The 24,225-nt window shown below is 32.9% G+C and overlaps 3 protein-coding genes across 3 annotated transcripts; 2 read left to right on the top strand and 1 right to left on the bottom strand.

Annotated features, from left to right (window-relative positions):
- The first annotated feature begins 228 nt into the window (after positions 1-228).
- LOC124828753 (F-box/kelch-repeat protein At3g23880-like) lies at positions 229-1,359 on the top strand. Its single transcript, XM_088112847.1, has one exon. It carries the CDS (start codon positions 229-231, stop codon positions 1,357-1,359), a length of 1,131 nt encoding a protein of 376 aa, XP_087968973.1.
- Positions 1,360-6,729: 5,370 nt separating this feature from the next.
- On the top strand, positions 6,730-9,823 carry LOC124828754 (F-box/kelch-repeat protein At3g23880-like). Its single transcript, XM_088112846.1, has 2 exons — positions 6,730-7,852; positions 9,465-9,823. The coding sequence occupies exons 1-2, from the start codon at positions 6,730-6,732 to the stop codon at positions 9,821-9,823; spliced, it is 1,482 nt and encodes a 493-aa protein (XP_087968972.1).
- Positions 9,824-11,251: 1,428 nt separating this feature from the next.
- LOC124836195 (U-box domain-containing protein) lies at positions 11,252-20,656 on the bottom strand. Its single transcript, XM_088113217.1, has 16 exons — positions 19,603-20,656; positions 17,443-17,647; positions 17,098-17,249; positions 16,718-17,009; positions 16,419-16,571; positions 14,772-14,975; positions 14,565-14,677; positions 14,315-14,429; positions 13,760-13,849; positions 13,470-13,673; positions 13,295-13,390; positions 13,033-13,155; positions 12,299-12,391; positions 12,045-12,209; positions 11,712-11,801; positions 11,252-11,605 (listed from the first exon to the last, which is right to left on the bottom strand). Exons 1-16 carry the CDS (start codon positions 20,454-20,456, stop codon positions 11,426-11,428), a joined length of 3,129 nt encoding a protein of 1,042 aa, XP_087969343.1. The 5' UTR covers positions 20,457-20,656; the 3' UTR covers positions 11,252-11,425.
- Between the last annotated feature and the right edge of the window lie 3,569 nt (positions 20,657-24,225).

Raw genomic sequence — 24,225 nt, 5'->3', positions numbered from 1 at the left:
ATTATTTTGTATTTCAATATTATTATTATTATTAGTTAACAGTTATTATCTTTAAAATTTAACATGTACATTTATTTAAAAAATTATAATTTTTTATTTTAAAAAATACTTATAATTAAAACAACCAGTAAATTAACCGTTTAACCCACTGCTCTAATAAACTATATATTGTAAACTATATATTAGGGTTGCGACAGCCGATCTCACAGGATTTGGGAAGAAAGAGCAATGGCAATTTCTTCTGCTGGAATACTCCTTCATGAACTCATACTGGAAATTCTGTCATGGCTTCCTGTAACGAGTCTCATGCGATTCAGGTGCGTTTCAAAGACATGGAAATTTCTTATATCCGATCCTTACTTAGTGAAATTGCACCTTGAAAGGTCTTTCAGAAACCCACAAATCCTCTTACTGACGACACAGAAATTCAAGGGTCAATACTTCTCTGCTCGTTTATGCTCTCTACCTTGTTTAATCCAAAAGCCTGCACGCTCTTCTTGTGGTCGTATCTTGCGATGCCCCAAACCCTATAAATATTTATTGGGTTCTTGCAATGGTTTGTTTTCTCTACATCACTCTCTTTCCACAAAGGAGTACGAAGAGCACTGGGTCTGCTTTTGGAACCCTGCCACCAAAATTTGCTCCACACCTTCACCAAGATTGCGTCTCAATTTCGGCACCGATGTTCACCATGATATGAATTTTGGGTTTGGGTACGATGATAGGAGGGACAGTTACAAGGTGGTAGCAATGGTTGTGAAATTTCGTACACGTGAAACGAGTGTGTGGGTTTACTCCATGAGTGACGTATGTTGGAGACGTTCTTTAATGACCTATCCGACTTTTTTCACTCTTGACAGTAATGGATACTCTCTGAATGGCACTGTTAACTGGATAGGAGTTTCTTTGGAAGAATCGAGAACTAAGAAGCTACAAATTTTGTCGTATGATCTAAATAACGATACTTTGAGATGTTTGTCGGTGCCTGAATTCATCCCCATAGATTCTGGTTTTCCTTCTATGGGAGTTTTAAATGGTTGTCTTTGTGTTTCTTTAGATAAAGGGAGGACAGTCTTTGTTGTATTGGCATTGAAGGACGTTAGAGACGAAAGATCTTGGAGTCGGTTGGTGAGTGTAAGTTATGAAACTCTGAATATCTCTCCTTATTACTGTAAGGTGCGGATTTTGTGCATGTGGGGTGATCTTCTGTTTCTCGCATATTCAAATGGGGGTGCTTCCAATATCATTATCTTTAATTTGAAGGAGAATAAAGTAGAACGTACTCAAACTTACTACAAGAAGTTTCTCTGTTACATCTTCTCGTGTCACTATGTTCCAAGCTTGATTTTGCCTATTTGAGACATTTATTTACCTTAAATTAAGGTAGTGGTTTCAGAACTTTTTCAAAGGTATGGACATAATTTTGGTATTTCCTTAGTTTGATTTGTTCCATGATTGTTTCACTATTAATAAAATTTCGTTTCTGCATTGATTTTGGCTGCAAAAAAAATTAAACTTATGTACATTGTCAGCTAGAATTTTCTAGTCATCTGTGACCAAGGTTCAAAATTGTCATGGTGTTTCTGTCTTATTTGTGTAAACGGAGAAGAAAAGGAGTGAAAGTAGAATGGTGAAGATGAAAATGAAGATTATTAAAGTGAAAGTGCTTGAGAAAACCAGATATGTAAAGTGAAAAATGTAAATGCATGATAACATAAATTATCAAGGATAGAACAAAAATTGGTAAAATAAATAAATGAAAGTTTTGCAATATATACATCATCATTTTTCAAATGAACAACACCTTTATATTTTTCCTCTTTTTCTCACAATTAAGCCAAATAAAAAATAAAAATTAGAAGAAAACTGCATAATTTGAAATAAGTGTTTAAAAACGGTACATGTTGTGTTAATTATTCTTATTAAACCCTTGTTTTGTCGCTATTATGATATGCTTCAACTCTCCTTTGCGACCACATGTAATTTATCTTTGGATTTCTATCTAATCGATGTCTTTCTTATTGCATTTCTTGAATTCTAAATCATTTTTTAATTTCCACTATGTTGACTTTATTTTAATTTCCTATATATGTAACGATTATTTTCTTAACTTTGTCCTTAATATCTTCATCTTTTGATGCAGATACTTGCCTTATTCTTTTTACGTATTTATTCCTCTATCTTTTGATGTCCTTATAACAAAAATGTTATGTTATGGCAATTATGTTTAAGATGATATTATTTAAAAATGTATTTCAACCTTAAATAAATATGTTGATATAGTCAATCATCATTGTATTATTTTTTTTTTTTACTTTTTGTTTGACAATATGTTTCAACACCAATCCGTTAAGATAATATTGTTAAAATTTATCAGTGTTATCTATTTCGGAGGTTAAAGTTCTACTATAATTTTATTCTTAAAAAACATCAAAAAATTTGAAAGAAAAAAAAATATTCAAATTATCTCTAATCTTAAATCTTAAATTGTATGAAACGATAGAACGAAATAATATCAATAATGCATGATGACAATTTAAAGTGTCCATTAAAAAAAGAAAAAAAAAGTAATAATACAGCAAGAACAAAGTTAGGAAAAGAAAATCAGTGTCCAATAGAGTCTTCAAGCAAAGTTGACCGATTTCAAGAAATACAATTATAACATTTTAATAATTTTGTCTCAACAATCCTCAAAAGTGGATTGTAACTCATTTAGAACACACTACAATACAATCAAAGCCCTCAGAATAATTGTGATTATTATTTCACTATAAGAAAATTCTTAAATAATAATCAATTTTAATAACTAAAAATATCTTTAGAGATTAACTCAAAAATTAATTTTTCAATTAAAGATTAATTCTTTTGATAATCAAAATTTTAATAATTAATGATAATAATTAATTAGAAACCAATTTATAATAAAAACTATTTTAACTATAAATTTAGATAGTTATTATAATATTTTGAAACTATTTTAATTATTAATAATTTTTAGTTTTTATATTTATCATTATAGTCATTAATTATTTTTTATCACTAAAATTAGTTATTATTTAAGAATTTTCTTTATAAATAAATTTTTTCCACAATTGAAAACTTTGACTCAAATTTACAGTAATTTTCTAAAACTCCACTAATGTAGAATTTATCTCTACCAGGTGTATGGTTAAGAAGAGTGGGTGAGTTGATATATTCAGTAATTTAGGCATAAAATATTTTCGTATAAAATCTTTTTATAGTAATATAAAACGAGATTAAAGATTCATTAAATATGATAAAGGGCTTCTAATAACTCAAAGGATATTTGCAATTTTATAGTTCAATTAGATGTCAAAATTATGAAAAAAAAAACTTTTTTTGTTGAATGTGTTTGTTTTTTTTTTCACATTAATTAAATTTCAAATAAAATAAAATAAAAAGGTTAAAATTTCTAATTTATTCAATTTCTAAGTGTAAAAGTTGGCATGTTCTCAACTAGTAAATTAAGTTGAGCAAACTAAAAAAAAAAGGAAGATGTAAGCTTTTCAATTATGGTGACTATATTTTTACCTTAAAAAGAAAATGACGATTATCATTAATACTAAGTCACGCATTTTCGCTTTGACTACGGGTTTTGATGAATTCTTCGTTACCTTTTCTATAGCAATAATTTTTTTAACCTTAAAAAAATGTCTTGAAATTTTGTATTAACGTCTTAATTATTAAATAAACACACAAATATTATTGTATTAATGTCGATTACACACGAGAAGGAGTGATGTTTTGAAAAAAAAATGTGACGATGCTACTTATGTCGTTATCATACACTTTTATTTAAGTAATTTAAAATTTAATTATCATGTATATTAATTTTAAATTTAATATATTTTTAATACATATTTATTTATATAATTTATTTATTTTATATTTTTTCCTTTTTAAACATGATATATTATTTTAAATATTTAAAGTTTTAGTTTATCATATAAATTGGTTAAACCCCTTTAGTTGTCCCTATTTATCTAGAGTTTTCCCAGTTCAATCTCCGTTCTTTTAAAATTTCCAATTGAGTCCTAAATAGTGCTAATTTTGATCAATTGGGTCCCTGCCGTTAAATTTGACTTAACGGGGTTAAGTTTTGCTGAGGTTAGAAGTTGACGTGGCATATTTTTTAAACCTGACATTTAGAGAGCTTACATGTAATTTAAAAACATTTTAACATTTTGATTAAAAAATAAAAAAAAAGTCATCTTCCATCCATTTCAGTCAAGTCATCTTCCATCCAGAACTAGAGAACCCAATCGTGTAGAACCACCATCATCTTCCTCGTGCACCATCAACCTGCAATCAAGTAACCACAAAATCAAAATAGTGACTCTGTCATGTTCACTTTAATTCATCTCCTTCCATCTAGCACCACGAAGGCACTTTAATTCATTTCCTTCCATCCAACACCATGAAGGCAAATCGCCACCATGACCAACGTAACAGTGCTCAAGCTCTTCGCACCCAATCGAACTCATCATCATCTATTTTCTTCTCCATTAAACCATTTGAAACCTGTAAAAAGAAAACAAAATCACAAATCTAAAAATCCTCAAATTAGTCACCAACCCTAAATCACGCCAGACACAAATTGAACTATTTGAAAACCAGTTTTCCGGTGAATTACCTTAAGGTTTAAGAAACCTCAATAGTTTAATTCTCTTGGACCTCTCTCAGAACACTCTCACAGGGGAACTACCACATGCAATAGCCTCTTTGCGTCTCTATTCTCTTAACCTAAATGACAACCTTCTCGGGGGAAATTCCTGAAATTTTAGCTTTAAATCTGCATCAGCTGAAACTCTTCAACAACAACTTCACTGGGAAACTTCCACAAGATCTGGGACAAAACTCAGACATACAAGATCGCTTCTCCTCCAACCCTCCGCCAGCCTCAACAACCGCTTTCTCCCCCGTCCTGACCACATCTCCACCGGCGCCGTTTTGATCTGCGACGACAACGTGGAGGTGGACTCAAAGTCGTTGGAATTCGCGTTCCGCTGGCATGGCTCGCGCGCGGGGGATTGTGGACGCGATGCGGAACTTTGAAGATGTGTTGATGAACTTAGTGGTGGCAGAGGAGGCACAGGTGGGTCCATTGCTGGTGGGGGCGAAGAGAGTGAGGGATTACGGGGACGCAAGGAACGAGGGGAGGAAGGGGTGAGGGTGGGGTTATGTAGTACGAAAGGGGAGCACAGGAAGAGAAGAGGGTGGTGCATTGGGGTTACTTGATTAAAATGTTTCTTGATTGCAGAGTCATTATTTTGATTTTGTTTTCCAGGTTGATGGTGCACAAGGAAGATGATGGTGGTTCTACGCGTTTGGGTTGTTCAGGATTATACTTGACTGAAATGGATGGAAGATGGAAGATGACTTTTTTTTTAATTTTTTAATCAAAATGTTAAAATGTTTTTAAATTACACGTAAAGCTCTCTAAATGCCAGGTTTAAAAAATCTGCCACGTCAACTTCCAACCTCAACAAAACTTAAGCCCGTTAAGTCAAATTTAACGTCAAGGACTCAATTGATCGAAATTAGCACTATTTAGGACTCAATTGGAAATTTTAAAAGAACGGAGATTGAACTGGAAAAACTCTACATAAATAAGGATAACTAAATGTTTTAACCCATATAAAATAGTTAGTTTATAAGAGAATAAAGAAGTTGGAAAAATACATACCCATTTTTTAAAGATATCTGATATTATATTAAATTTCTTTTACATTAAAAAAAATACATGAGTTTTTGCATATTTTATTTTTTTACAATTAAAATAATGAATATAATTAAAAAAATGAATTATATATATTTTTGTCTCTTAATTTTTAATAAAAATTAAAATTAGTTTTTTCAAAATTTTAATTTAATTTAATCTCAAAATTTTTGTAAACCATGAAGTTAATTATTTTAACTAAATTTTTATTAAATTTATTGACGTTTTAAAAAATTTGAATTTAGTAATCGCTATTTTGACATATTTTTATATAAAACTGACAACTTTTTTTTCTTTTTTATTGTTTCATTATAATGATAGTTTCTTAAATAGTTTTAAATATTTATAAAAATCAAATATATTTTGAATATTTTATATTAAACTGGCAGATTTTTTTCTCTTTTTTTTTTATTTTTGCCTTATAATTATAGTTTCTTAAATAGTTTTAAATATTTAAAACAACCAAATATATTTTGAGTCTTTTATATAAAACTGCAAGATTGTTTTTTTCTTTTTTTATTTTTTCATTATAATTATAGTTTCTTAAATAGTTTTAAATATTTATAACAACCAAATATATTTTGAATATTTTATATAAAACTGACAGATTTTTTTCTCTCTTTTAATTTTTTCATTATAGTTATAGTTTCTTAAATAGTTTTAAATATTTATGACAACCAAATATATTTTAAAATATTAAATTATAAAAAAAATAATTAAAAAAGATATTATAATAACGGTTTCGGTTATTAAATATTTATAAATAATTATATTTTAAAATAATTATATTTTAAATATTTATAACAACCAACAAACACACACTTGATTCTATATGTTTCGGTTCACTGATACCTTCAACTATAAAATTCTGTTAACAACATGAGATTTGTGAAATAATACTAGATTTCAAAATCTGATTAAGATTCCATGAATACCATGTTATGTATTCCGGTTAATGAAAAAAGAATTTCAGAGGAACAGGTTCAAGCATGGTATCTAATGGGAGTAAACTCTATATGTTGGGGTTGCCACAGCCTATCTCACAGGATTTTGGAAAGAAGACGGCGATGGCTGGAATACTCCCTCATGAACTCATACTGGAAATTCTGTCATGGCTTCCTGTGACGAGTCTCATGCGATTCAGGTGCGTTTCAAAGACATGGAAATTTCTTATATCCGATGATCCTTACTTAGTGAAATTGCACATGGAAAGGTCCTCCAGAAACCCACAAATCCTCTTAATGGCGAGACAGAGATACAAGAGTCAATGTTTCATGGCTCGTTTAGGCTCATTACCTTGTTTAATCCAAAACCCTGCACCATCTTCTTGTGGTCGTATCTTGCGATGCCCCAAACCCTATAAATATGTATTCGGTTCTTGCAATGGTTTGCTTTCTCTACATCACTCTCTTTCGACAAATGAGTGTGAAGAGCACTGGGTCTGCTTTTGGAACCCTGCCACCAAGATTTGCTCCAGACCTTCACCAAGCTTGCGTCTCAATTACGGCATGGGTGTTCAATATGATATAAATTTTGGGTTTGGGTACGATGATCGGAGGGACAGTTACAAGGTGGTGGCAATGGTTTTGGATAGCAGTACACAGCGAACGAGTGTGTGGGTTTACTGCATGGGTGACGTATGCTGGAGACGTACTATAATGACCTCTCCGGCTTTTCTCACTTTTGACAGTAATGGATACTCTCTGAATGGTACTGTTAACTGGATAGGATATTCTTTTGAAGAATCGAAATTTGAGGAGCTACAAATATTTTTGTACGATCTAAAGAACGATAGTTGCAGATATTTGTCGGTGCCTGAAACCGAAGCTTCTGAGTTTACTTCTATGGGAGTTTTGAATGGTTGTCTTTGTGTTTCTTTTGATGAACGGAGGACAGTCTTTGTTGTATTGACATTGAAGGACGTTGGAGACGAAAGATCTTGGAGTCGGTTGGTGAGTGTAAGCTATGAAACTCTCAATATCTCTCCTTATTACGATTACCTGCAGACTTTGTGCATGTGGGGTGATCTTCTGTTTCTCGCATATTCAGAGATTGGGGCTTACAATATCATTATCTTTAATTTGAAGGAGAATAAGGTAGAACGTACTGAAGGTTACTACAAGAAAGTTTTCAGTCTCATCTTCTCCTGTCACTATGCTCCAAGCTTGATTTTGCCTATTTGAGACATTTATTTATGTTAAATTATGATAGTGGTTTCAGAATTTATTTATTTTGATTTCCTCTGTAACCATTATTTTCTTAACCTTCTGTTTATTATACCTTATCAAATGCTCCCTATACCTTATCAAACTTCCCTAAATTTTTTTAATTACTAAATTATCTTTTTCTACTTTATTTAATTAACTTTATTTATTTACTTTTTTTTCTGAAACCCTAAATCCCCACCACCCCAAGTCTCCCAACTCTCACTCTCTGTTTTAGTTTTCAGATCCGTTTGTTTCTCATCCCCTACTCTCACTTCCAAATCCGTTTCTTCTCATCCCCCGACTCTCACTTTCTCTCTTCCATATCCGTTTGCACTTCTTCTCCATTTTTGTTTTGATTCATGGTGCAATGGTGTGACTTTCGTGATGCAGTGGTCATTCGACGGGCAGTGCGGTTGTGTGTGCGGAGGTGCATTCTTATAAGGGGACCATTAATATTAAACCTTTATGTACATTGTCAAAATTGTTTCCAGTATATTTGAAGAAGGTTCCAAATTGTCATGGTGTTTCTGTTTATCTGCACTTAGTAGTTCATGCAGGGTTTTCTTGGTATTTTGTTTCAGTTTTTTGTTCCAATGATATACGTAATTTTCAAAATATTTCGGTTAACAATTATATCTTTTAAGAAATTGGTTAATAATTATATTACGAAGGATAAAATAAAAACAAAAATCATGTAAATATTCTCTCTCTATATAAATATAAATTATAAAACTTAATGTAAATAATTTTGTAAATAGATTTTATTTATTTTGTAAAGAATTTTTTTAATTAAAAATGATTAAATTTAAAAAGACCGTGAAATTAAAAAACAGATAATTTTTTTTAAAAAAATCACTTAAATTCAATAAAACCGATAAAATAATTATTTTAATTTGAAAAATTTTATTTAAAAAATAAATTTGAAAAACAAATGTAGAAAACAAAAAGGAATTTTATTAATAAATGATATCAAGCAGAGTTTATAAATGTTAATGGAAGTTTAGGCCGATTAATTACATTTATAAATGATAACACAGGATGAAAATAAGTATTAAAGTATTTTTTGTAGTACAATAAAACTATAGTATTCTTAAATCATTTTTTATTTGTTAATTTTGTTTAACATCTCAATATTAATTTATCTTCACATTAAGGACGCTATTAAAAATTAAAAATTTTAAAAAGAAAACAAAACACATGTAAAAACTATTAAAAACGAAAATTATAGTGATTAATTATTAATAAAACCACTAGTGCACTTAAGGAATATGGCCTCATTTATTTTCGGTTATATACACTGATTCCGCAACTGAGACATATACAGACGAGGTAAAAAAAGTCTACTTCTTTTTGCTTCGGTTGCAAGCTGAGTCGAAAAACGATAGGATTTTGCCTCAGTTTCTGTTGAAACGAGTCAATATCTCGGATTCTACTGCATCGCTTGGGAGGAAGTTGCCTGTTGAAAGCAGAAAGCACAGAAAATGTTCCTCACGGTCTACTGCCATCCAAAATTGCAGACCCAACTAAGCTCAATCTGCCCCCATCCCATGAGTCTACTGCCATCCAGTCTGAACCTGTTCGTCGTCTGGCTACTGGCTACCTCGAAGGTGGACTTCCTCACGGTCAAACCCAACACAGATGCAACGAAGCTCTAAGCTCTCAAAGAAACCCAAACAGCGAACAGACCCAAATCTCACTTTCTCAGACCGAGACATTCTCCGCCACAAAGACACCAGCGAACAGAGCCGCTCCCGTCCCCGTCCCCGCGCCATTCGTCTCCCTTACAGAGCCGTCGAGTCGCTGTTTGCTTCCTCCTCCGCCACCTCAATCGTTGCTGCCTCTGCCGGTTCTCCTCCTCCGCCGCATCAAACCCTAATTCGCACCACCACCATCAACATCAGAAAAACCCCAATCGCACTCACCTTTTTCACCAAAAAACTCCATTGACACACCATCACGACACTCCGTTCATCACCACCTAGCACCGCCGCCACCATTGACGCACCACCACCGGTTGCTCTTCCCTCCAGAGGCGACACATTCGCAGGAGATTTTGGAGCAGTAGTCTTCAGAGAGACGGAGCGAGAGAGCGACGGAGCGAGAGAGCGAGGGGAGGGAGAGCGATATATGCCTCGGTCCTTCCTACCAGCCGACGCAATATACCCCTTCCACCTCGGGTTTCTCTTAACCGCGTCAGAAATCGTGTCAGAAACCTCTATTAAATGATAACACAGGATGAAAATAAGTATTAAAGTATTTTTTGTAGTATAATAAAACTATAGTGTACATTCTTAAATCATTTTTTATTTGTTAATTTTGTTTAACATCTCAATATTAATTTATCTTCACATTAAGGACGCTATTAAAAATTAAAAATTTTAAAAAGAAAACAAAACACATGTAAAAACTATTAAAAACGAAAATTATAGTGATTAATTATTAATAAAACTAACGGAATTAAGTTTGTATTATAAGATTGTAGTTTTTCAGCATATCTTTCGACTTTTGTGTCATTTATTAGAAGTAAATATTTTTGTTAATATATATATATATATATATATATAACAGAAATATTATGTAACAATTGAGATTACGTAAAAATAATAAATAAAAATATTATTTATTTTTGAAGGAGTTTTTTTAATTTTTTTATAGAAGACATCATAATTTATTGAATTTTAAAAATCTAAAAATTAAAATTGAATATTTAGATTTACTGAGACATTGATATAATATAGCACCATGATAATAAATAAAATAATAAAATAATAAAATAAAATAGTTTGAGATTATGCTTATTTATTCAATATTTCATACTACATTATATATTATTAATGTGTCATACATGCATTACATTACTTTTTGTTTTCAATTCTTTAAAATCGAAAAAATTATGTATAATTTGTTTTATACAAAATTTTAAAAAAATCATTAAAAAGTTTGTCATATTTTTTAAAGAAAATTAATGTATATTTTTAAAACACATGTACAAATGAATATTACATTTTGTTCATAATAAATATTTTAAAAAATTCATACACACAAATACACCTGTGTTTTTGCTATGTTTTCACTAGTCTCTATAATTATAATTTCAGTACTGAATGAATGTAAATTGAAATGACAGTCATTTTTTTCTCTTAAAATAATTGTTTTATAGTGAGACTAAATTTAATAAAACTCAATTTTGGGAAAACTATTTAGTATATTAATCAAAGCTAAAGGTAAGAAGGTTTGAGAATATCTTAATTTCTACCTCCGTGTGTGTATGTATCCGTCTGTGTGTGTGTGTATATATATATCGTGGTATTCAATTGGATGACTGCTTTACATTAACCCTTCCAAATATCTTTACAGCTTCAACTTCTAATAATAGCTTAATATTTTCCAAAAAAGATTGAATACGATGAAATTAAGGTTCAACATTGAACTTTATGTGCATGGCACAAATCCATTATAGGAAATTCGAGATATTTTCCTAATCAATCAACATTTCCCCATTTGTAGTCTGAATTGTGTCCTTGTTACTCTGTAGGCTTAGCCCTTCACCGTGTTTTTTCATTTCTTGAGACCTCACAAACTCCTCAATTCTTGCTTTTAGCTCAACATTGGGAATCAACATATCCGCAGTCAGATGAGAACGGTTGAAGGGGTCAGTCTGCACAAACAATCAAACGGAAAAGCATAAACCAAGGAAGGGACCACTTTCTCTATCTGAACAAGAAAAAACGAGAAGGAACAAAGGATGAGAGGTATACACTTACACTATCACTAAGAAGATGCCTCTGAATAACAGGACGATCAACCGTGGTCCTTGAAGAAGGCAAAATTACTGGATCCTTCATCAAAGTGTACTGCAATGCACAACATGTATGATGCGTCAGAATTAGCTTATCTTTCTATTCAAAGTACCAACAAATTTTTAGAGCTTCTGAAATAAAGAAAGCAATTTTTCCGAATAAAAACCAAAAGTAATCATGTATGTAGATGCTATCAAACTTTACACTTTGGCAAATCAATTATTCAATGAGTGATGGTCCGACCCGCCAAAAAAAGGAAAAACATGTTTAACAGACAAAAAGAAGTGGAAAACCCACTTGAATCGGATCAAGGAATTCCTCCGGTATTTCTCCTAGAGTAGCTTCAGCATCCATGGCCTCCGAAGCAGCAACTTTAGCTTTAGCACCAAGTTGAATAAATTCCTGTATAATTCTCCCGTCCTCACCAATTCTGTGAAGGACATCGGCTGCAGCACTAAACAACTGTAGCCAAATACCAGTCCCTTTAAATTAGCTTATGGGAATACACAGACAAAAAAAAAATTCTTGATAACTTGGTCCCACAAACTTGCCTGATCATTGTATGATCGACCATCCCTTGAGATGACAGATGGGAAGATGGAATTCGTGTCACCCCTAGCCAGATGAACGTATATGTGCACAATCTGCGAAGAAATACACTGAAGTCAAGTAGTTTGCTTTGAAAAATCAAGCTTAGTACCAATATATTTGTGTCACTGTCAATGTCCATTTTTTATGTCAAATCCATCAAATGACCATATTTGACATCAAATAACAGTTTAAAGAGCAATTTGCTTGCAAAATTGACAATGAAGAATTATTTTAATGTATTCATTGTTGAAGGACCAAAGAATAACACTTGCATCCTTAGAGAACCAAAATGACTGTTGAGTTGTGAAGAATGGGAACATATTGGGCCAAGCTTAAGCTGCTATGCATCTTAAGAGAACTCCTAACCACTGTCATATTAAGAACCAAATCTCCACAAAAGCCTAAGCTGTGGAGTAGGGCAAGAGAATGATGTCATATCTCCAAGTCATTTAAGCGGGCTTTTAACATCACCAGCACAAAAGTCAAAACTGTATCATTGGTCGTCCAAAATTGAAGTTATTCAAATTTCTCAGAGTAATGAAGATGTAAATATAACACTTTTAGAATCAATCCTACTACAAGAATGTTAGACTAACTCTACAGATTACGGAGGATAGCATAGCATCCTTCCTGTCATAATTACTCACCACTAAAAAACTCATTCAAATGTTTTTGAAATATAATTGATGCCAACCTGTTTTAGTAAATGCTTTGGACGAAATTCATATTTCTCAGGATCCTTCAGACTAAGTGATTTTCTTTGCGGACCAACCAATTGCAGCAGGAAGTAATTGAGCATGCTAGCCACTCTCTCAACCTTGAAAAGGTGGGAAAATAAGATTAAACTTGCCATTAGAAGATGAAAATTTTAAAGGAACATCATAGTTAGGCCACAAACTATTTTATGAGATGATGAGATTCATAACCAGCCATGGTTTGAAAGAGAGAAAAAATACCATCTCAGGAAGTAGGAACGGAGCAGTAATCTGTTCTGAAGTAAATGCAAGCATGCTCACATCTTCGTTTGCCAACTTCATATCTATTCGAATAATCTATAAAAGTATCCAGCATTAAAATGGTTAGATAAACAAGGAATACAAAATTATATATTTAAACAAAAAGTCAACAGACATTTTCTTGAGAATGGAATAACCGGGTCCTCTCCTGCCTCTCTTGAACTGGTCGTTGCTCCCACTCAACCGTATTAGACATCTCAGCCTCCAATTCTTTTAGCTCAAGAATTTTTTTCAAACTTTCATCCAGAAGATAAATACTATCATTGATCAGAAAGTTCAAGAAATTCAGATAGACACCCTTTTCCTCCTCCTTAGCAATCTGGAAGAAAATTAGTTCCAGAACAAACTAGATAAGTTGAGCATGGTGTAAGACATAAAAATATTTAAATATCTTTCATTTGTTACCTGTCTCCAAGCATTTCGATGACTAGGGACTTGCCACAGGTATTCGAGGAGTTCCGCAATATTGTGGCGGATGTTAAACTTGTCATAGAACTGTAACGGACAAGTGACAACTATAATAATCAGCACGGTCTTGTATTAAACAAACCCAAAAGGATAATGATTAAATACTGAAACCCATGATATTTAACACATATATCAGATATCAAAATATCAATAATATAGGAAATATTAACAGGGGCATAATATTAATCATATAAAAAATTGGTGCAGTTTGAAATACAGCTCAGAAGTTCCTCTTACTGGCTAATCAATCACATGCATAGGATTTCAACGAAACATTATTATTTATCCATCTTAAGTCATCATACAGTAAAAACAAAAACACTAACATAGTCCCCATTTTGACAATCAAGCTTGAGTTTCAACACAATCAAGAAGAGAGGTGAGATTTCCAAACAACTTGACTTTATTCTCTTTAACTTAATCTAGAAATTGAAAACATTAGGGGAAAAATAGGTTGGCCATGCGACCAATAGTCTTAAAATGCAGACTAACCTGTGTGTGAGAACCAGTGAACTCAATGTCAACATAAAGTTTAAGAAGATTCCTCACAAGATACTCAAGAGAGAGTTGGTGGCCTTCAAATAGAGTGGCTGTTGCAGATGAGCCACTGTAGAAAGGGAATAATAGCACAGGAAGAACAAATGTACTCAATTATAGCTTAAAGAATAAACAAATTTTCACAATATAATGATGATGATAAGCAAATTTTCCAGTTTTACGCAAAAAGAAAGACACCAGTTACCTCCTACGAGGCATCCAGCAGTTCAGAACTTCAACCATCTTTGCTCTCAGGTATGGGTTTTTAATAAATTCAGGGCTGGCCATGAACATAATTATAAAATTCATAAATTCATCCTGCAGAACAATAAAAATTCTCATTACCTTGCATAACAAGATTTTGGGAGAGAGAATTAATCCAAGAAAAAAACACTTTTGAGGTCAAGTCTACCAGCACAACTCCATCTAAGGCCTTTGGAATCCGGGAAGCAAATATTAGAAGTTCCATGGCATCTTCCACAAAATGTTCAGGCATGGTAGCAAATTCCATAGGGCAAGTTGGTGGTAGAGGCATCTTGAAACCACCCACCAAGCCAACCAACCAAACAATCATCAGGCGGTAGAAAGAAAGTGCATTTTGAATAAGTGTGTTATCCTACGAAAAAATGTGATGCCAATAATTCAAAATCAGAATATTTAAATTTCAACTTGTAATTCAGAAAGAACACTTAAAAATAACAAGAACTTGTCTACCTCATATGTTTGACAAATCAAGTATCAAATACCAGTGAACACTTAATTTAGAATAACATAATCCTTAACATAATTCTTAGAATGTAATCATCAAGTTAAGCGTATCAAATGTTGGTCACTAAATGGGCACTTTCAAAAACTTTGGTTGCATCTTTATAATTTCTTCTTTTTTAACACCAATAGTGATAGGAAAACAACAATAACTGGATAAATTTTAGAATTGTAATGTGTTTATAATATTCATGATCATTTTAAAACATGAATTTTATCTTCTGATTTAAAATTTGTATACTATCTTAATGTTACATATTGTATTTACACACCAATATTGTGCCCTCTTGACAGCAAGTGACTGTTGAGCTTTAGGGTGCCGACCTAGTTAGGATCTCATATTTCATAGAGATGTTTTTTCAAATAGATAGCCTTCATATAGAAAAGGAAAATCACACCTATGTTGTGTCTTTTTTATAATTATCTATATCCCTGTGTATGTGTCATATTGTATCCATGTTGAAGTAGGTGTTTCTATGCTAGGGAATAAAAGGGCATAAGTTCCACCACTCCCCAAATTTCACAAAAAGAAAATTAAGAAACGCTTCTGTAAGAAAAAAGTAGAAAAAGTAGAAAAACAAGCAACAGATAAACAACACCAAACAAATTTATAAATTGCATAGGTCTAAGTACATCCTGTAGCAAAAGGTTTAGCAGAAGAGTACATCTGTAGAATACTACAAACTCTCCATTAACGAGCATAAAAAACATATGTGCAGCTTGTTATAGATGTAACTAATTTGAAAACCCTTCAGTCCTTGACAGAGTTCAGTAAATACATATGCTAGGTCATTCAAGCTGACTGTTTTACAAGACTGCTGGAAAAGAGAAGTCATAGTCAATTACAGGAAAAAGGACAAGGCTGAAAAGGAGAAAATTGGTGTTTCGCATTTAGAAACAGATCCTCACTAGCACATGGAGAGAGAAGGATCTTAAAGAAACCTTTTGAAAACGGAAGTTTAAGCAAACAGCACGGTACACATTTAGTCTTATTTATACTATAGCACAGATCTATGCACGTGGAGACAATACTAGATGTAGTAACCTTGCAAAAGATTACTTCTGTAGCAGATTAAGACCTGTATATACTATATATAATAATAGATTTACAACTACTAATTGCTACAGAAACAAGAAAGCTAAGCAAGGTAATTAATTTTCTCAACCCCACACCCCCTCCCCCAAAAGACACAAAATACAAACACATAAGCAACTTATATTGTTTTCATATAGGGACATGTGCTAACATAGATAACAATAAAGAAACTGCAAAGCAGTAAGAAAAAGGACCAACCCTCAAAATCTGAGCTTCATAACAAAATTTTTCCTGTGAATACAACTCCATTTCTTTCTCAAGTCGATTTATATCCAATTCTGCCTGAGGAGTGGGTGCCCGCTCCTGCATAGCTTTAAGTGTGGATAGAGCATCTTCACACCTAGATATATCCTGTATATAGTATGACTACAGCGTTTATACCTATGTAACTTTAGAAAAAATCATTCAAAACAAATGAACAATAAGGTAGCAATAACAGTGAGCCCCATAAAATAATACCAACATCTTCCAACTTTACTAGACATACATGTGATTACCTGAACTAAATGTTTGAAGTCAGAAAATGCTTTTAAAAGGCCCAAGTTGAGCACTCTTGCGGTCATAAAGAAGCATTCGCAAATAAATGAATATTTCGTCTTTTCAGCTGGTGCAGAATTTTCATTTGAGAGCTCACCAGCATTATTACTACCAGAACTACTGGCCTCTTGGGATTGTTGTAAGCGTTTCTGATCATCATTGTATTGACTGGTTGCCCCAGTCTTAGCTGGGTTTTTACTATTAAGCCATTCAGCAACTTCTTCTGATGATGCATGAAGAGCAGTCAACCCACTAAAATAGAATCATGACCAAAAGTTACCAATAGGTAGATACATTAAACTTCCGTGAGAATTTTAATATCCACAACACAAGCCCTCACCTTATCTTCAAGCGATTTGAGTAATGTACATATTTTGCATCAATTTTATCCCTTTTTGTTAAATTTGCATCTAAAAATGGCTCACATAGACGAAGCATGACAGCACTGAGATTTACAAAGGTGCCTGAACTTGCACAAGTAATAGGGTCAACCTGTTTTTCATAAAAAAAATAATAAATAAAGGTCATATATTGTCAAAAGACTTGCAACAAAAGAACAGGTACAAGTTAAAAAAATGTAAACTTTAGCATGAATATGATGACAAGGAATGCAGACAAAAAATTAAACAAAATAAGAACTAACCAATTGAGCACAATTTATCTTGCCTATAAGAAAGAAAGTTACCTGTATATGAGCCCTGGATGCATTTATATTGATCACCTCCGCAAGATACTCAAGTACTCTTTCACGAGTATCTGTACTTTTAAGAAGGATGAGCATAACTTCAGCCAGCCCATCATATAAGTTGTTCATGACAGTTTTAATAGTCGAAAATGAAGATAACAAATCAGCTGGTCGCCTAGTTGATGCATCAGAAAAACACTGCTGCCTGGATTTCAAAGAGGAAAAAAATTGTTAAAAAGGGAGACTGATTAAATAATAAAGAATTAAGCATCCCATTCAGATAAGTCTCGGAACTAGGGTTCATGAGGTAAACATACAGACTTTAATAGAGAAACAGTAAGCAAGAAGTGGAACAAGAATATAGGATTGCATATAAACAACAAAGCATTTTCCCATGAAGTGAAACTGGCAGCATGAATCAAAGGGTGCCATGATGGTTAGACATAAATTATGTCAAAATATAAATTCTTGATCTACATTGTAATTCTTTTTACCTATATTCTCCTCTTGTCTCTGACAACAGTACTACCCACCACCTAATCTAACTCCTCTTACTTAGGCTTCTGCGTTTCTAACTCTTCTGCATTAAAAACCATGTATGACATTTCTATCTATAATAATAAGTCCTATCTCAACATTTGCGAAAGGCATTCATCCTATTCACATATTGTCTATTAAGCTGACTCAGAATGCAACACTTTCATTTCTACTCAATTAAGATTATTCTTGTGTTGGCTTTTTAATGCCCAAATTTCAGTTCCGTACAGCATCACAACACTTATGGCAATGTGGTAAAGTTTTCTAAAAACTTGAGTGGTACTTTTTTATTACAAAAAACACCTGATGCACTCCTCCCCCTTTATAAACCCACTAAAATCTCATATGATTTAGATTTCCATTTCAGTCTCCATCATCCTTCATAATGAAACCCAGATACTTAAATCATGTGACTTGGGCTAACATATACACAGTGGCCCCTGGTTGTTGTGTCTCTAACCAAACTTACATTTTATATATTCTATCTTATTTCTACTTATGCAAAATCCATGATCTTCCAGAGCTTCAGTCCACACCTTTAACTTCCCATCTATTTTCTTCACTGATTCTCTAAGCAACATATATTGTCTACAGTCAAAAAGCATACATCTAGGCATTGGGTCTTGGATTTTATAATTAGAATATGATAAAGAGATCAAATTTACAATTGATGTACCCTATGGCTATAGGAAAATCCACTAGCCTCCTATCAGCCAAGTATTGACCCCCTCAACATCATAAATGACCTTGATTGCTCATACAAACTCCTTTCTTGTCTAGGGCTTCCACAAAATCTCTCCTAGCATTCAATCAAATGCCTTTTTCAAATCAAAGAAGACCATGTGTACATCTTTCTTTGTCTTTTCCTTTCATATCTCTTCATTAAACATTACACCAAGTATATCATTCTATGTTTGAACTCCAAGGCACAAAGCCAAATTGAATTTCAAGTCTCAAGTACTGTAGTTCAGAATGACAAAGGACGAGAGATTAGTTACAGTACCATACTGTAGTCCTTTATTCAAGGAAGGAGCTAAATACAGGATGATAAATGAAGGTAATCCATAATGGCAATTAAATGTAATTATCAATCAATGTCTCAATGTAAGTGAATTTTCCAGTGTTATTTTTCATGTTTTCTTATTGCCGGAGTAGGGAAATTACCACTTATCAGCTAAACACAAAAAAAAAATAAAGACCTTCTCAAGGTCTTTTTAAAAGCAGAAGTCGTATCACATCTTAAAAATTAAGAAGCTTGAAGACTAAAGAAACTGCAAACTGCCGAAGTAATACTTCTCAAGGTCCAAAGCGAGGAATATCCTTGTGTTTTCCTTCATTACTGTAGAACAATTATTCGCCGAAAAGGACCAACATAACCATTGTTTCTATTCCATTAACCCAAAACATAGAATAGAGAAGCACATCCAATTTACACTCTAACCAAATTTGCTAAACTAATCAGGTATACTCTTAATCAAGTTTTCAAAAATGAAACCAAGCAATCACATGAATGTTACTCTTTTCGGCTGCTCTCACCAATGCATACAATGAGAAAAGCAAGAAGACTAATAAAACCAGTCAACATGAATTTCAAAAAACCTTAAGTCACACTCTTAAGCTCACCCAACATCAGGCTGGCCCTTGAAAAACGCCTGATCAGGAAGAGCACTAATGTGGAAAAAGGGACCCAAAATGCTGGTCATTTCAATAGCACGGCCATTCACATAAACCCCTTTGGGAATCCACCACTCGTGATTCACAAGAGACTTGGCACCAAAGGGAAACCTAACCAAATACAACAAAGCCCTCAGAGAATCCTGAAAATTCCCCAGAGCAGACACATTCATAACGCTCCCTCTCAACTCTTCATACAACCCCTTCAGAATCAGGTCCAAGCTGTCAAAGTCCGGGTCCCTGAAAAGCTCCTCCAGAAACCCCGGCGGACTCTTGACCCCGCCACCGCCGCCCCCGAACACGCTTCCGCCGCCTACCTCCGCAAAAATCAGCGGCAGTAGCGGCGATTTGGCGTCGGTACCCGCCGAATTCCGGCTCGGAAAGAGCTCGGGATTGGCTAAATGAATCCGGCAGTAGTTGACACAGAGCTTCTTAGCCTGCCTCACCACCGCCTCCATCTCCGAGCGCAAGCTCTTGTCCTTCATGTTCGCAATTTTCTTCCCCTCCTCGTGCGCCCGGTGGTAGCATCCGATGAGGTACTGGAACGGTGTCTCACTGGCTTCACCGGTGGTGGAAGAAAAGTCTCCGGAGAGACGGTCAATCAAAACCCTCTCCATTGAATCCCGAGAGAGGCGAAGCTCCTTCCCTTCGCTGAGAATCTCCGCAGCTGTTAGTTCCAAATACACGATTCTTGAATCCGTTGCGCTTGTCTTCTCGATTTCTGTTATGGAGACGAGGAAGATTTTGCGGATGATAATGTCCTCCACTTCCTGTGGAGTGCGTTGGGGTTTTGTCGCAGCCATGAATTGAAGCTATCGGAGTAATCCAAACGAAACTGAAATTGAAAATGGTATTGAAATTGAAATTGGGGTTTCGATTTTCTTTATTTTCTCGAGAAAGAGAGAGAAAGTGGGAGAGAAAAGGATCTTAATGTTGAGTGAGAGTGAAAGAGAAGGGTTGAGAAATGAACTTGGTTTGGCTTAGATTTTGAGAGAGGAACAAAGAAGGTTCCTTGTATATATATATATATATATGCAAGGAAAACGATGTAGTTTCATGATATGTTTTCCTCAAACCAACCTTTTGGAAGGGTTTTGATTAATTTGGAACAAATTTAAAATTATGGTATAACTTTAGTTAATATCTTAATCCAGAGCATTCATTCTATGATCAGATAGATACTCGTAATTAAATTAATTAACTATTTAAAGTATTAGGTAAAACAACATATGAAATAACTATTTGGAAATAGATTAAAGATATATAAATTTTGAGAGACAAATTTAGTTTAATATTCATGTACAAGCAATATAACTTCTCTTTGTACATATATAAATTTATTATAATCTATTATAATATAAGAAAAGAAGATAAAATAATTTATTTCATTATTCATATCCTTGACTCGTATGCAAAATTATAATATTTTAGTCATTTATACATGCAAACTATTTTTTCTTTCCTCTCATCAATGTTGTGAATTACCCAGTAGTCTAGATCAACAAATCTATTATCAACTACCAAATCCAAAAAATAATTAAGGGTTTCTTTTTTTTTCCTTTATTCACGGAAATGTTTCGAATTAATCAATCTTATCTAAAAGTGTCAATTAAAAAACCCGCTTTCTTTTTTTATTCTTGGATTTATTTATATTTTTGTATACATTAATTTTTTTCCCCTGGATTTATTTATATTTTTGTGGGTAAGCATTATTTTTTCACAGGATTTTGAATTTTGGTTTTTAATTTCCATTTATGAACATTTTAAATTCCATTGTCTAATGTTTTGTGTGCACCTGAACAAGGCCAAATAGTATTTTGATTTGATATTAGGTTTGCTATATTTGTGATATACTTTTTTTTATTTGTTGTGTTTGTTTTTTTACTAACGTAGTTTTCGATTTGTTTAGTAGACGATCAAGAAATTTGATTTCATAAACAATATTGATGGTAGGCCATGAACACTAAAGTTTGATGTTAGGATAATTGATTTATATGGATTGTTCAAAATCGTGATTTTACTAAACATATTTAGATGATCTGATGGACCATAAGATATATCACTATAATGCTGTATATAATATGTATTATTCACAATCACTACCATAATGCATGTATATAATTATGGATAAACAATTAATAAGTATTTTATATGTAGAGAGATATGATACCTGCTTTTGTTAAGAAAGAAGACATAGGGTTGTTGAAAGATAAATTAGTTGAAGATCAAACTCATGTTATGTATAATTTCAAAATCCTAAAGAACCAACGACAACATAGATATATGTGAACACTCTTATAAATAACAAATATTCTATTAGAGAGTGTAATTTCAAAAAGTATAAAGGAAATTGTGGATGAAAGTTACTCTACTATTGATGTCTTGATTGGTAGGCCTATAAAAAAAATTAGAATTTCCCATTATCAAAATTCATGGAAAAACTCAAAATTCATGAATAATAGTGTTTTTCTCACTAATTTTCACAAACCAAAATTCACGAGTAATATAATTGTAAAAAACATTTCCCATGATTTTTGTTTTTAGTGGATAATTTTCGACAGAATTTTTTCGCTGTAAAAGACAGCGTCATTTTAGTGGGTAATTTCTCATGGATTTTTCAGTGAAAAATATCATAATTTCACCTTCTTAAATTTTTTTTGGATTTTGAAAATATTCATTTCCTAACAAAAAAAAATATGTGGAAGACACATACACTTACAAAAGAAATAATGAAGTATTAATTTTTTATATGGTATAACAAAATTGTGCATTAAAAATATTAAATAATTAATTTACTGCAAAATAATTTTTTCTATTATTCAAATTATCTCACAATTACCCTCAAACGAAGATAGTGATGAAAAATTTTAAATTAGCATGTCAAGTTGAAATGGATAAGCTTAACATTTATATCAAAGTTGTTGTAGATATGTGTTTTCATTATCTAAGTATTTTGTAAAATAAAATCAAGTGACACTATTACAACAAGATCGTTCTTAAAGCATAATCTTGACACTAACATCCATGCTCGAACACATATGGTATAAGACAAAATTCATATAGTAAACTTCTTCCCACATTACACTTAATAATTTGGACACCTATCAGAGTATCGTGAACAGGCAAGGTAGTAAGTCTATCCAATTAGTGGTAGAAAAGTAACAAAGTAACCAAAATTAATCATATATTAATAATTTGATCAAGAAAAGTGCACTATCATTATGGTGCTAAATAATTTTATTTGGCTAACAACGGAAAAACTTCTCGAGACTTTTGGCATATGAAAAGTTCATGATTTATTAGATAATGGAGGACTTAAGAAGCATGGAACATGAGAAAATCTTAGGAATTTTATAATGATTTTTTCATGAGGATAAATGACTGTAAATATAAGAACAATGAAGATTACAAAGAATGAAGCAATCTTGTGCACAGAGATAATATGGCATGTAGTTTGTTTTTTATTAATGAATGACTGACCATTTATTCAGGGTAGGGTGACCGTAGAGCTTTCATATGGAAACATCATGGTGCAAGCACTCTAAAAGAAAATATGATCATGTAGGTGTTTTCAAGTGAAATAAGTATGACAAATACAATGAGACATTGTGCATTTCTTTCATTGACACTACAAGAAAAAAAAATTATCTATTGATATTTATATACGGATTTTGATCCGTATGTAACACAGGTATTACATACAGATTTTACATACGAATCATAAAAAATAAGTTACATACGGATTTTACATACAGATTTTATCTACTGATATTTTCGTATGTAAAATTCGTATATAATGTTGGCGCGTTTAGGCGGAAACTTTATCTAAGGATATTATCCGTATATAACCATTTAAAATTCGTATGTAATTCGAAAATACATTATCTATTGATATTATATACGGAATGTTAAAATAAATTATTAAAAATTAATAAAAAGTAAAACTTAAAATGTAGGTTTTGGTTGTTTTGTGCTTGGACATTTTCATTTACCTCCGTGGTTAAAAAGCCCTAGGGTTTTAGGAAGGAGAGCTAGGAGTGTGACGACGACACCATCCACCTCTATGACCTCTCCGCTGCCTCTTCCCTCGGTTCCCTCAACCAACACTCTGACTCTATCACCGCCTTCTCCTTTTACGCCCTTCTCAATCTCCCTTTTCCCTGCAACCTCATCTTCGCCGATCTTACCACGCTCTTCGTCCACCGGAACGCCGCTATCAACGACCTCGCTCTGCACCCATCCGGTGAGTGCGCCCTTACCGTTGCTCGTGACAACTGCCTCACCATCTTTAACCTTATTCGCGACAGTCGCAACTACTGCTTGCGCCTCGACAAGGAATTGTGCTTCTTCAAATTCTTCGAATTGGAATGCTCCAAGCCCGTTTTCTGCGCTGCTCCTGTTAGGATATTTGCTTCTTCAAATTCTTTCTTTGTTTTCTCAAATTATCATCGAATATCAAGTTGGTTATTTTTATTTTCTCTGTTTCTTTTGGTTGGTGTGAGACACTATGATAAGAGTTGGAGAATGAGCAACATACAACCACCTTAGCATAATGAAGAACAATGCCTTTTC

Source organism: Vigna umbellata, chromosome 4 (genome assembly GCF_029865625.1).
Source record: "Vigna umbellata cultivar VRB3 chromosome 4, Vumbellata_1.0, whole genome shotgun sequence".
Lineage (NCBI taxonomy): Eukaryota > Viridiplantae > Streptophyta > Magnoliopsida > Fabales > Fabaceae > Vigna > Vigna umbellata.
Note: the sequence above shows the minus strand (reverse complement) of the source record. Positions and strands in the feature narration are given on the sequence as shown.